The 13,738-nt window shown below is 41.9% G+C and overlaps 1 protein-coding gene and 1 long non-coding RNA gene across 5 annotated transcripts in view; one reads left to right on the top strand and one right to left on the bottom strand.

Annotated features, from left to right (window-relative positions):
• LOC307039104 overlaps nt 1-13,738 on the top strand; it is a 514,347-nt gene that overhangs the window by 359,213 nt on the left and 141,396 nt on the right. The window lies entirely within an intron of this gene.
• Nucleotides 8,437-13,679, bottom strand: arfrp1 (ADP-ribosylation factor related protein 1). Of its 4 annotated transcripts, XR_013808506.1 has the most exons (8): nt 13,283-13,648; nt 12,941-13,028; nt 12,461-12,543; nt 11,752-11,833; nt 11,496-11,566; nt 11,104-11,293; nt 10,479-10,579; nt 9,912-9,944 (listed from the first exon to the last, which is right to left on the bottom strand). XR_013808506.1 is itself a non-coding variant. In XM_079683313.1 (7 exons), the coding sequence occupies exons 2-7, from the start codon at nt 12,978-12,980 to the stop codon at nt 9,857-9,859; spliced, it is 465 nt and encodes a 154-aa protein (XP_079539439.1). In that variant the 5' UTR covers nt 12,981-13,028; nt 13,655-13,679; the 3' UTR covers nt 8,437-9,856. The 4 variants fall into 4 exon arrangements, 2 of the variants coding, with proteins under 2 accessions (XP_079539439.1, XP_079539438.1); XM_079683313.1 differs by lacking the exons at nt 11,104-11,293; nt 13,283-13,648 and adding an exon at nt 13,655-13,679 and having other exon boundaries at nt 8,437-9,944; XM_079683312.1 differs by lacking the exon at nt 11,104-11,293 and having other exon boundaries at nt 8,437-9,944.

Here is a 13,738-nt window from a genome sequence, read left to right as displayed (position 1 = left end):
ATTATTATTTAGGATGGACGCATTAGTCCTAAAAACTTCCCAACTCATGTTTCCAGGGCTATTGCACTGAGTCTGGGGATTGCTGAACAATTCAGCACATATACTGTAATTCCAACATTAGGATAAAGGCACGTAACATTTGAAGATAAAATTACACCTTTAACAAACAAAGTAAGAAGTATTTGACTTTCCTTATGTCTTTGTCTTTGCACTGCCTCAAATTATCACTTGTTACAGGAGGCACTTCAGAGACAGTACATTACTTCAAAAATAAAAGCGTTTTGTGTAGCAGTAACACCAATGACGTAATTTTGGGTGACTGACCTTTATTGGATATTATTAATAATAATTTGCATTTTCTTTTACCATTTCAGTGTTATATTTAATGTATGTAATGTTATGTAATTATGAATGAGATTTATTTATTGAAAATATTTTAAAGGAAAACTATAGGCTCCACTTCCATGTATGATCAAAGTGACAAGGCAGTTCCTTGAACTTGGCATTTTAAATAAATTGCAATTTATGTATAAAACCATTTTTTTATTTTTTTTATTTAGTACCATTGCAAAGACAATCTCTATTTATTCAACATATATAATGAATGTGAGTATTAGGTCAACGTCATGTATTTTGGTGTCTGCAAAAGTAAGTGACAATACTTCCACCTTTTCTGTAGAATGACCAAACTTGTACATTCTGTTACTTTGATACAGTTATCCAACAAACACATCATCAAACTAAGTCTGTGTGTATATGTTCTATTTAATATTATTTTATACCAGCCATTTACAGTTATTGCCCATATGCTCCATTAAATTTGTCATTGTTGTCAGAGCCGGATTTGACCTTCAACTCGACAGGGCACTAAAGCTGGCCCAGGCTATTGAGACAGCCAGCAAGGATGTGAGAGACTTACAGTCATTGGAGTCAGCACCCTCGCACATGAGAGCACCTGAGGCAGTGCACAAGATGACGGCAAGGCAGAGCCCCAGTGAGCAGCAGCACCAGCATAAGGCTTGCTACAGGTGTGGCAGTGAGCAGCACATAGCTGGGGACTGTAGGTTTATTAAAGAAACCTGTCACAAGTGTGGGAAGATAGGCCATATTCAGAAAGTGTGTAGGTCAAAAGGCTCAGTTAGTGCTTCACAAGCAAAATGGGGTGGAGTATATCAGAGATATAAGCATGTGAAAACTCAGGGAGCAAACTATGTCAGCCAGGGGGAGGGCGAAAAAGACGACATAGACACAGATGAGGTCATGTTCACTTTGTACAAAGTGGAGGAAATAGACATACCGGCAGAGGAGCCATTTCTAGAAACACTGACTATTAACAAAACTGAAACACAGTTTGAAGTAGACTCAGGATGTGGGGTAAAAGTGGTGAACCACTCAGTGTACAAAACTTATGGGGGGGAGAGGTACCAGCCCTACAACCCTGCAGAGTGAGACTCAGAACATACACAGGACATAGGGTAAATGTTTTGGGAGCAGCTATGGTAAAAGTGCAGCACAAACAGTCAGTAAAAAACCTACCTGTGGTAGTTGTGCCAGGGTCGGGCCCTAGTCTAGTTGGCAGGAACTGGATTAAGAAGCTAGGTTTGCAATGGAGACCTGAAAGCCAGATTCACCATGTCAGGGAAGAGACATTGGAGGAGGTGCTTGGGGAATATGAGGAGGTTTTCAAAGAGGAACAAGGGACATTTAAAGGGCCCCCAGCTAAACTATATGTGGACAAGGAAGCAACCCCCAGGTTTTTTAAAGCTAGACCAGTCCCGTATGCAATGAGAGGAAGGGTTGAGGCCGAACTGGACCGTCTCCTAGCCCAGGAGATAATTGAACCGATAAAATATGCAGAGTGGGCAGCGCCTGTGGTACCGGTGTTAAAACCAGATGACTCAGTAAGGTTGTGCGGTGATTACAAACTGACTGTAAATCGAGTATCAAAACTGGAGCAGTATCCAATTCCCAAAATGGAGGATTTGTTTGCCAACCTGTCAGGTGGACAGAAGTTCACAAAGCTAGATCTCAGTCCAGAGCCCAGCTATTTTTCAACGGAACATGGAAGGACTGCTACAGGGCATCCCTAGAGTGGCAATATTCTTGGATGACAGCCTGCTGACAGGGAAAGACAACGAAGAGCATCTGCAGACTCTTGTCCTTGTGTTGACACGGCTAAAGGAGGCCGGTCTCAGGCTCAAAAGAACCAAGTGTTCGTTCATGAGGGAGGAAGTGATGTTTCTAGGTCATAAGGTGGATGCCACAGGACTGCAACCCGTGCATGAGATGGTTGAAGCAATCAAGGATGCACCAACACCTTCAAATGTGACAGAGCTCAAAGCATATCTAGGACTGTTAAACTATTATAACAAGTTCCTGCCCAGTCTGTCAAACATCCTTGCTCCAGTGCACAAACTGCAAAAAAAAAAAAGACACAAAGTGGCAGTGGGAAGAGGCACAACAGACAGCGTTTGAAAAGTCAAAAGACATGATGCAGTCAGCTGAAGTGTTGGTGCATTATGACCCAGAGAAGAACATTGTGCTATAGTGTGACGCATCACCATATGGATTAGGTGTTGTGCTCTCACATCGCATGCCTTATGGAACTGAAAGACCCATTGGATTTACATCACGGACATTAAATGCTGCAGAGAAAAACTACTCACAACTTGACAAGGAAGGACTGGCAATGATTTTTGGAATAAAACGCTTCCACAAGTACATCTATGGACGGAAGTTTACTATAGTGACTGATCACAAGCCCCTGTTGTCACTTTTTCTGAGCCGCCTGCCCCGACCAGAGAAACCTGACCTGGGGAGGCCAGAAGAGAGGGTTCTCATGCTGGAGAGTTCTGACATCACACTTGTGACTGCTGACCAAGTGAAAGTATGGACAGACAAGGATCCAGTACTCTCAAGGGTGCGGGAATTGGTAAACAGAGGCTGGTCATCAGAATTAAAAGAGATTGAGTTTGGCCCTTATACAGTGAGGAAACACGAACTCAGTATCCAAAATGGGTGTGTGTTGTGGGGTGCAAGAGTTATTGTGCCAAAGCCAGAAAGTGTTTTGAGACAGTTTCATCAATGCCATCCGGGAGTGTCCAGGATGAAAGCACTGGCTAGGAGCTATGTATGGTGGCCAAAGCTCGACAAGGATGTAGAGGATACTGTCAAGTCCTGTATAACATGTCAAGAGAACCGAAATGTTCCAGCACCAACTCCGTTACACCCCTGGGATTGGCCTGATAAGCCCTGGAGTCGTATTCATGTGGATTATGCTGGCCCATTCATGGGGAAGATGTTTTTTGTGCTCATTGATGCACACTCAAAATGGATGGATGTGGTTCCAGTCAATTCTGCCACTTCAGCCACTACAATTGAGTGCCTGCGTACCAGTTTCAGTAACCATGGACTGCCTGAATTGTTGGTGTCTGATAATGGCACCTGTTTCATCAGCACAGAGTTCGAAGATTTTCTGAAAATAAATCGTATCCTTCATGTGACCTCGGCACCCTATCACGCCTCCAGTAACGGGTTAGCAGAGAGAGGGGTACAGACATTTAAAAGGATGATGAAAAAATTTCCAGAAGGCACACTGAAAGCCAAGGTAGCCAGAGTGTTGTTTAGTTATCGTGTGACTCCTCAGACTACAACAGGTCTGTACCAGCAGAGCTGCTTCTCGGTAGGAAGCTACGTTGCTGTTTGGATTAAATTGATCCAGATCTGTGCATGAAGGTGAAAGAAAAACAGGAAAGACAAATAAGAGATCATGACAAAAAGGAGACTCAGTGCTGACGAGAAACTTCAGTCTTGGACCCAAGTGGATTCCAGGAATCATAGAGTCAGTGACAGGGCCAGTGTCATATAAAGTGATGCTGGGTGATGGGAGAGTAGTCAGGAGACATGTGGACCAGATTCATGCTCACCACAAAAGACCAGAAAAATACCATGAAAGACAACAGACTGACTCGACTCAGCTAAGTCAGGCAGCCGAAAAAGGAGAGACATGGCAGGCCATTGAGAATATGGTGCTCAGTGGGGACGAGTTGGAAGAGCCAGCAGCTACAGAAGCTGCAGCAGCAGAGGGTCCATGGAACTGTGGAAAATACAAGTCCAGGGAAGAGACAGTCAAAAAGAGAGACTAAGTTACCCAGTTACCTTAAAGACTTCCAGCTGAGCTAAGAAGGGAATAGATAATACTGTTGTGAGCCACCTGTTAGGATTAATAATTTTAAAAAATGTTACAGTGTTCCAATGTTCCTGTTGGATGTATATAACCTGCTTGAGGAGAAGGGGATGTTGTAAGGTCATATCATTGCATGTTAGTTCACCAGTCCACTAGGTGGCACTGTGACATTGAAGTTGTTGCCGTTCATTAAGCATAGAAGAGGAACTGGGGCTATGTTGTTATGCTAAGTATGTGATGAACCGGGCCCTCTCTCATTTCATCAAATCCCCCTCCTCGACTCCTCGGTCCTCCGGTAGTGACCCGGAAATGAATTTCAGCGCGCCATGTTGAAGGACATCTCATTTCTCTAAATGCACTTCGGGGACAGAGGATCGAGCGTCGAGGAGGCTCTCTGGAGGAGCTATAACCGAGGATACACTGATGGGTCTTCCACGGTCCTCCACGGCTCCTTCGTGGATGCATTTCCGAAAACAGAGATGTTTCAAAGAGTCGTGACGCACGGCCGGACTATTTATTAACTGCTTTCATCGCGAACGCGATGTTTACAGAGAGAACAGCTGTGCAGAAAGCAGAGCAGTGTTTATAATATATAACACTCAGTATAACAGGCCTACTCTCTTTATTTGCTTTAGTTTAGTAGATATCAAACAAAGAGTCGATATTTTTCTAAAACCATTTAGTGCTTCACATAATAAAATACACAACGGCTGTTAGGCTGTTAGCTGTAGCTGCGTGTGTGTGGTACAGTGTGTAGGTGTGTGTGGTAGCCTACAGTGTGTGCGTAGATGCAGCGGACAGACAGGTCTCAGTTGGTTTGGTGTCCTCTGCTTACTTTTAATACTTGTAAATAAAACGTTTGGCCCGTAATTTATTTTCCTCATTGTAGCGACCAGAGAGCGTCGTGTTACGTTAATAACGTAACACTACCAGTCTCTGATAGTGTTACGTTATTATGAGAGTGCTCTGTTTGATTCTGAAATTGTATATATTTATATAAATATATATATGTGTGTGTGTGTGTGTGTGTGTGTGTGTGTGTGTGTGTGTGTGTGTGGGTGTGGGTGTGGGTGGGGGTGGGGGTGTGTGTGTGCCGATGATCGAGCGTCGAGGAGGATCTCTGGAGGAGTTATAACCGAGGAGACACTGATGGGTCCTCCACGGATGCATTTCCGGGAACGGTGGAGGTGTTACGCACGGCCGGACTTATCTCATCTCAAATATATGTGTGTGTGTGTATATGTCCGCATCTGTAGCCTGTTATTGTCTCATTATACCGCACTGTGAATGAATTAAAAGTAAATATATAAGTCGTCATGAACACATCTGTCCACCAGACAGAGTGCTGCTGTGCCTCCTGTCATCATTATTGGACGTCTCTTTAAAATGACCGCTCAGAGGAGAGGAGTTCTCATTTCTCTAACTGCCTGCTGCTTCCCCTCCTCTCTCCTCGACTCCCCTCCTCGGCTTCTCCGCTCGCATCTCCTGTGGGCGGGACTAAGTCTCGAGGATAGGAGTCGAGGAGGGGAGTTAGAGAAATGAGAAAGGGCCCCGGAGTCGCAGTTCGGCGCTACCAGAAATCAATAAACTCCACAATGCTCACCAGAAGCCTCCTGTGAGTTACTACAATGACAGTAAAAGAAAGTTGTTATTAATAAAAAAGAATACAGTTTGAAAGGGGAGTGATTTGTAAAATAAAGAAAAAGAAAATCTGCTTACAGTTCTGTTTCAAATGGGTGTTGAGAGATGTATCCATAGATCTCCCAATGTTGCTCTCAAAGTGCCCCAGATTGATGCTTTTAACTTCAACATTTAAAAAAGAAATCTTCCCGGGGGAGCCCCCTAGAGGAGGTTAGGTCCCCCCACACTTCAATCATGTTCACATGAATAGGAAACGAAATACATTTGCACACATCTTGTGTCCGTAGCTTTCTGCTTGGGTGGTCATGCCACAACCGTGCACGTGCATGCATGCGCGAGTCATGGTAAAATATCTGGATTAAGAGGTTGCTTTTTCTTTGCACAGCATGAAAGAAAGGCGAAATGAATGGGCTGTGATTTTAGTATTTTTAAGCAGAGGTCAATCATTTCTCTACGGCCCTCGGAGGATGTTGAAAAAATTGAAATGGCCCTTGAGAAGAAAAAGGTTCCCCACCCCTGCTCTAAGGTATCACAGTGCAATATTACAGTAGACCAAACTGAATAACTAAATACACTTGAGTGCCAAAATCAACACATAACTAAAGGACACTAAGGAATAAAGGTCTTACTTTACCCTGGTTATAAGTATACTTTGATTGGAGTACTGTACAAAACAGAGCCGCACATCCAATTTGAAATAATACAATAATAATTTTCCCAATGAATTTGGTTGTCTCTTACTTGGAGTGTAAAGTCACCATGGTACTTACATGCTTGGTGTATTGCCAGCCTCAGTGTGTACTTTGTTGTGTGTTGGTCAGTCAGCTGTGGTTCCACTTTACTGGAACGATCAGTGTTGAAAACCCTCCTGCCTATATGGTCTTGTGGGAAGGGGGGCTTAGCTTCCACCTACCAGGCCAAACCTGCACTCATTTCAGTTGTTTATGATTACTATGTTAAAGCCACATTTGATTTGATTGAACCTGCTTTGCTCTTCCTGATTGCTATATGTGTTTTTATTCTAGCCTTAAAATCCTTGTTACCTGCTGTGACAGTCAACGACTCTTGTGAAGGAAATCAATGGTTAACCAGCTCTCATCTCCGGTCCTCATACTTTGACTGGTATGCAAAAGAAGAAGCACTTCAGGCAAATCTCAAACCAGCTAAATACAAACAGGTTTTCACAATCAGTAACCTAGGAGATTCTGGCTGCACCCACACATCAGTAACGGACTAATGGGGGGCACAGGACCATCCAAACACTCTGCACTAATGACTAACACGCCCTCCTGCACTCAACACACTATTTCAACTCCTCAACGTGGTGTGGAGTGACTCTCACCTGATACTGTGCTGGTCATTGTTGTCGACAGTGGGGGAGGAGGAGAGAACCAAAGGATGCTGCTGGATGGAGGAGAGGAGAGGAGAGAATGTAAAGGAGGTGGAGAGAGGATGAAGAATAATAGGAGACAGGAGAGAGGAGGAGGATGAAGAATACTAGGAGAGAGGAGGATGAAGAATCCTAGGAGAGAGAGGAGAGAATGTAAAGGAGGTGGAGAGAGGATGAAGAATAGTAGGAGAAAGGGGGAGGAGGAGATAGGAGGAGAAGAGGAGGAGAGAGGAGGATGAAGAATACTAGGAGAGAGGAGGAGAAAGGAGGAGGAGAGAGGATGATGAAGAATCCTAGGAGAGAGAGGAGATGAGAGAGGAGGAGGAGAAAGGATGAGGAGGATGAAGAATACTAGGAGAGGGAGGAGGATGAAGAATCCTAGGAGAGAGAGGAGAGGAGAGAGGAGGATGAAGAATACTAGGAGAGGAGGAGGAGAGAGGTTGTGGGATGGGCTTGTGTATGTACACTGTGTGATGAAGAGTGTATAATGTATGTGAACGATGGGCAGCCAGCGGGACTTGTGTGTGTGTGTGTGTGTGTGTGTGTGTGTGTGTGCGTGTGTGTGTGTGTGTGTGTGCGAGGTGGGAAAGCAAGGGAAGAGTTGGATGGGGTAAGCAGTCACACAAAGGATGTAACGAAATATGATGTATCTGACGTGATCAAGATATGGACGAGGATTATTTATCTGTGTAGGTAACTGAAAGCAGACGTAGAGTTAAACAGTCATTTAAGTCAATGTGTTGCAGAAGCATGGTGTAATCTCTTCATGACCCTCCTACTATTAAGTAAAACGAATAGAAAAGGTGTTCAGTGGCTGAAAAGATGACAAGTCTTTAACACGTAATATTCATTGTCACTTTGAGCTATAATAGCAACTTGAGGTGCATAAAGTGTGCTTCATATAAAACCTGTTATATTGTATGTGGGGCCTATCCATATACTTCTGAGAGAACATCTTTATACTGTGAAGAAACGCAGAGAAACAATGTGTAGTCAGGGTGGAGGCAGAGGGGCTCATCCTCCTGTCGACTGCCACAGAACGTTTGTGTGTGTGTGTGTGTCTATTGTTTAAAAGGGCTCGTGCAGTCCTTCCCTTCCATTAGCTGTACCAGTTGATGCTCTCAGAGGGTGGCAATGTGCTGCAGCAGATCCCAGGTCAGATGATCACCACCATCAATATCAAGTTTCCTCATTATATTATGGGGATATGATTGATTGCTTAAAATCAAAACATCTAGAAAGTTTATTGATCAATATCATCAATATATATATATATATATGTATACATTTCAATAATAATTAGCATCAAATATTCAGATATTAGAATAGAAAATGCCAAAAACGTAATAGTCATGACTTGAGGTTACATTAGTTTTTGGTGGGATTCCAATATAATCCCATTCAACTGGTTGCATTGAGTTCATGTAGTAATGTAAGAAAACACAAAGTCATCCAGTCGCTGATAGCACAATAAGCTGTCATGGTTGATACAAACAGTCCTGGGTGAGGGGGTGAGGGTCATTGTGAGAACGGACAGCAGGACCCTTTAGAACTAAAACATGATAGATGTTGTTTGTTTGAAATCAGAGATTTATTGTTATATCATCTATATTTATATATATATATAAATGACAAACAAAATACGTCACCTTGGATTGTTAACCACTTAATACACCCCAAGTTCAACCACTGGGTGAAAGTCATTCAGCAGAGGTCAGTATGATTTCTCCCTGTTTTCACAAATATTGCATCCAGTTAGCCAGCTGTAGGAACTCTGCAACATTATGAACCTTTCCAAAATCTGTTTGATCACTATGAATGTTTTACAGAAGATGGATAACAAATGGATAACAGGACGCCTCTGTATGGAGCTCCATTACCATGTCCTCTAATAAATGCAAATACATTTAACAAAACCTACTACAAGTTAAACAGCTGTTGATATTCTCCTTTTCACTGAGTGTTGTATTTTAGTTCACATTATATAGATTTGACACAAGAAAACTTTTCAAAGTAAAAGTCCTAGAAATTCCACTTACCCTTCGAAATACGTAATTGTTGTCATCTATCTTATGATAATTATGTGAAGCCAAATAAATGAAGAGTGATTAACATAACAAGATAAGTTTTGGTAGTTAGAAACAAGTAAAGTAAAGAACAGAGTAGTGAGTGCTTCCTGGTTCTCTGTTCTGTAAATTGGATTAAAGAGTTCAAAAGCGCTAATGCTAGCTGGACTCCATGCTAGGTCTAAACACTGTTAACCAGACCTCCTGTAGAATCAATGCTGTTTGCACGAATATGCTCAGAAAATGTTCTATGCTCTTAAAAAAATAGAGAACCTCCTCTACGGTGTTGTATATTTCAGAGCTGGATTTGTCTTGCTGATGTCTCACAGTCAGTCAGTGAAGCTCCATACAGACGTGACAGAGAATGGGACAGGAGAGATCGTTACACAGCTTCAAAACGAGTAACAAGAAAAACAGAGTCCATTCAAAGCACAATGATCCTGTCAGACTGTCTGTAATGAGCTCCTCAAGGCAGAAGTCCAAACGAGGAGAGAGGAGAGGGATCAGCTCAAGGGTTTACATGGAATATCCTTAAGGAGAAAGTCCAAAATGAGTGAAGGGTGCCGATTCCTCTTACGTGATGTCCTTCTGTCGGGGTGGCCTGTGAATGTTCCGGACCACACACTTTACCATCCACTCTATGCCTTCGTTCACTCCATCCCTACATCAAAGAAAAGACAGCGTTAAGTAAGGCAAAAATGCAATTTTTTTGAACACATAAGAGAAATATTTAGGAAAAAAATGGCTTTTATTTAAAGAAAATTAACTTATTATCTTCCCTCTCCCATTGCAAAAAAGGGCAAACTGCATTCAGCTACAATATTGTGCGCCGTGTTGTGCCGTGTACAATATCTTTCATGAGACGGACCTTGATGCCGGTTGCTAGTTGCAAATAATGCGCCATTAATAATAATGGGTTTGATTTGTAACGCGCTTCATATTTGAGGTCAAATCCCAAAGTGCTACAAGCAGTGAGCATGGAACAATATAAAACAGTAGACAACACGGTAGAATGAAGAGTAAAAAAACAGTACAAAAGGGTAGTAACAAATAAAAAAGTCTCTATTGAAGAGATGGGTTTTGAAGCCTGTGGTGCTCTCTTATGGTCGGGGAGAGCGTTAAAGGTGATTTTAGCCGCTGTCATACATTTTTTGTAAATTCAACTTTCAGATGACAAATGACAGAGCAGTCTTACCCTGTCAGGGCAGTGCACGGCTGGACCAAACAATCTCTCTTTCCAATCTTCGGGGCACAGTCGCTGAAGGTTGTTTTAATGTCCGGCACAGACAAACAGTCCTGAGAACAGAGCAAAAGCAACAGCAAAGAAATACTTTTCATTTCTATTTTACTAAGGGGAAAGCAGGCCCTCTTGACATTTCCAATTGCTTGTACAGTCCAACCAACAGTTAAACAACTATAGATTATTTATTTTCCATGACATAAAACAGCAAGAAGCAACAAATGATTATATATTTGAAAAGCTGGAAGCAGAATTCTATTAAAAATAAAACAGCTTATTGTGGATGAATGGCCTAAACTAGGGCTGCACGATTTGGGGAAATAATCTAATTGCGATTTTTCTGACAGATATTGCGATTGGATTTGCGATATTTGTTTTTAAGCGACCCAACGGAAGTTTATTGTAACATGCGGCCATATCTCCGGGTAGGAAGGTCGCATCAATGTGCTCCCGTTTCTAGCACCCCGAGCTACGAGTGAAAGGATTAAACTTACATGAAACTTCCGTTTGGTTGCTTTAAAGTCAAGCTTCAGTTTAAGATTCACCCTGTAATAGAAACATGCGATGGAGCATTACTAACCTGACTCAGATGGTTTGTTTCACCAAACCATCTAAGAAAGCTCCATTGGAAGCCATTTGGAAAAGTATTTCAAAAATACTTGGCAGGTGATTGGATCAATCTGTCTATCACCTACTATCATGGGCCACTTCTGATTGGTTAACAATGACTGGTACATGTGGAGCACAGCACTTCTGATTGGTGTGGATGACTGACACACAAGAAGAACAAAAAAAAACAAAATCAAATCCCAGGCTTTGCGATTTGATAATTGCATCATTTCCAATTACGATTTCAATTTAAAATCGATTAATCGTTCAGCCCTAGCCTAAACATAGAATATAATCTGTGTTTTCAAATAAAACTGCATAATTCTGTACATGGTTTCATTAAGTGAAATGATCCTACAGTACCGGTACATCCTGCTTGTTGGCTAGCACGAGGAGCGGGACACCTTCCAATGCCTCATTGCTGATCATTTTCTCTGCAGAAGACAAGAGTCACATCATCGATTTCACATTAAGCTAACATAACACACTAAACCATGTTATGAAGTCAAGTGACGATAAACATTCTGCACTACAACAAGCCTCTAAACTACAATGTTGTTATTTGAATGGAATAAAGTCACAGGCCATTTGATTTGAAAATATAATAGACATAACTCACCAAAGGCCTCTTTTGACTCTGACAGGCGCTCTTCATCAGTTGAGTCTATCACATAGATGACTCCATGGGATTCAGCATAATACTACATATAAAACATGAAAAATATAAACAGAACATTAGAAACAAACAAAGAGTAACCAACACTTCAAATAAATAATACAAGTGAAGGTACCATTTGATACAACTGCTGAAGGTGTAGCTAGAAGCTGCCACAGTCAGGAACGTCTGATAGACCAGGATGTAATACTTCATGTTACGAGTGTATTTAGAAATGTACATTCATCTATGGCAGGGTTGCCCAATACGTCGATCGCAAAGGTAGTGTGGGTAGATCGCATGGCATTGAGAAAAAGAAAAAAAAAAATATATATATATATTTATTTTAATTTTAAAGTTAGCCTATCATCCATCCTTACTATGGCATTTGCCACTTTATTGACGTACAGGTAAGCCAGGGTGAGTAGTATTGTGCCATACGGGTTCATGCAGTTATGAGGGGGCCTCACCTCCTCATCTGAAGTGCAAATGCTTTATGATAACAGTTTATCCGCCGTTTAGTCCACTAGCACCCCCCCGCTCACGACACAGATTGGGCATGGGCGGCCCTGTAGGTAGATCATTTGGGCGTGGTCCTTTTAAAAGTAGCTCCCAAACAGAAAAAGTGTGGGCACCCCTGATCTATGGTGTTGGTGTTGCATTCTTCACTCACTTTGTCCCACAGAGACTGGAGCTCGTCCTGACCTCCAAGATCCCAAAACATTAGACGAGCCTTGCCCACATCGATAGTACCAACTGTGAAGGAAAGTGAAACAAGTATAAAAATAAGAACTGTAGATCAGAGGGAGGAATCAAGCAAAACAAGTAGTCTGAAGAGTTACAGAGTGAAGTGGAATGAGTTTAGAAAGCAGGTATGCATAACATGACTATGTTCACAAGTAACAATAAGCTTAGTAAATTACAATTCACGTTTGCCGTTAGCCTTTGAAACAACAATAAGATTCACAATGTGAAGTGTGATTGGCTTTTGCCTCAAGTCGTCATTGTGCATTCCTCTGACAAGGTGCTCAAAGGAACCATGTTACTGGATTTGAGAAGAGATGGGCTAATTGTCAATTCACTGGCATTTCAGAAAAATATTCCACCCTGGGGAGTCAAGCACAAATAAAGACATACTGGAACATCCACTTACTGTTCAGGCCAACCGTGGTAGTGATCTTTGATAAATTCATTCCCTTATAGTTCTTACTGAACTTGGTTTTGGTCTGTTCCAGAAAGGTCTGCAAAGAGAGACAACTGTCAACTTAACAGACAATAACATATGTATATCCAGTGATTCACATGCCATGACATAGGCTAAACAGGCATATTATTACATTACTTATTTCATTATTACATAGCAGAAGAAAACAGTCGTCGAAGCAGCATAGTGATGAGTGCAGCACAATGCAGAACATAACAATACAGTTAATGAAGACCAACGAGTTAGCGTTTACCCAGCTGTAGGCCTACTACAGAGAAACATCCCATTTACCGTTTTCCCAGCGTTGTCTAGTCCCAGGATTAAAACACAGAATTCGTCCTTTTGAAAAACATACTTATATAACCCAGATAATAAGGTATACATCTTGAAAGAAATATGTAAACAATACAACTACTTGCTAACTAGTCTTGGTGATATTAGCTTGATAGCATAGCCTAGCCTTCATATGAGGGTAAACACAGCGTCACGCGCCACTGTGGCTTCATTATCATAACAGTTAATAATAAGTCTATAAACACGACTGAACAATAGTCGAAGATACATAAATAAAGCCGTAAGAGTCTTCGTTTGTAGTTATTTTTGTAATCTGAAGCTCTCTAACGGCACTGAAGCTACGTGGAATCTAACCAGGAAGTACAATACCTATAGGAATTGTGGGAAATCTTCTTCTTCTTCTTCTTTCGGGTTTATTGGCGGTTGGCAAACCAACTTGTAGGTGCATTACCG

The sequence above is a fragment of the Notothenia rossii genome (assembly GCF_949606895.1).
Source record: "Notothenia rossii genome assembly, chromosome: 5".
Taxonomy (NCBI): Eukaryota; Metazoa; Chordata; class Actinopteri; order Perciformes; family Nototheniidae; genus Notothenia; species Notothenia rossii.
The sequence above is the reverse complement of the archived record's forward strand: the minus strand, read 5'-3'. Positions and strand labels throughout refer to the sequence as shown.

Excerpts from the sequence above, each read along its gene's own strand:
- arfrp1 (XM_079683312.1), bottom strand. The coding sequence starts at position 13,375 with ATGTATACCTTATTATCTGGGTTATATAAGTATGTTTTTCAAAAGGAC. Across the intron at positions 12,544-12,940 it reads TACCACGGTTGGCCTGAACA|TTGGTACTATCGATGTGGGC; the intron begins GTAAGTGGATGT and ends TTTCCTTCACAG. Across the intron at positions 10,580-11,495 it reads CCAACAAGCAGGATGTACCG|GACTGTTTGTCTGTGCCGGA; the intron begins GTACTGTAGGAT and ends CTCTGTTCTCAG.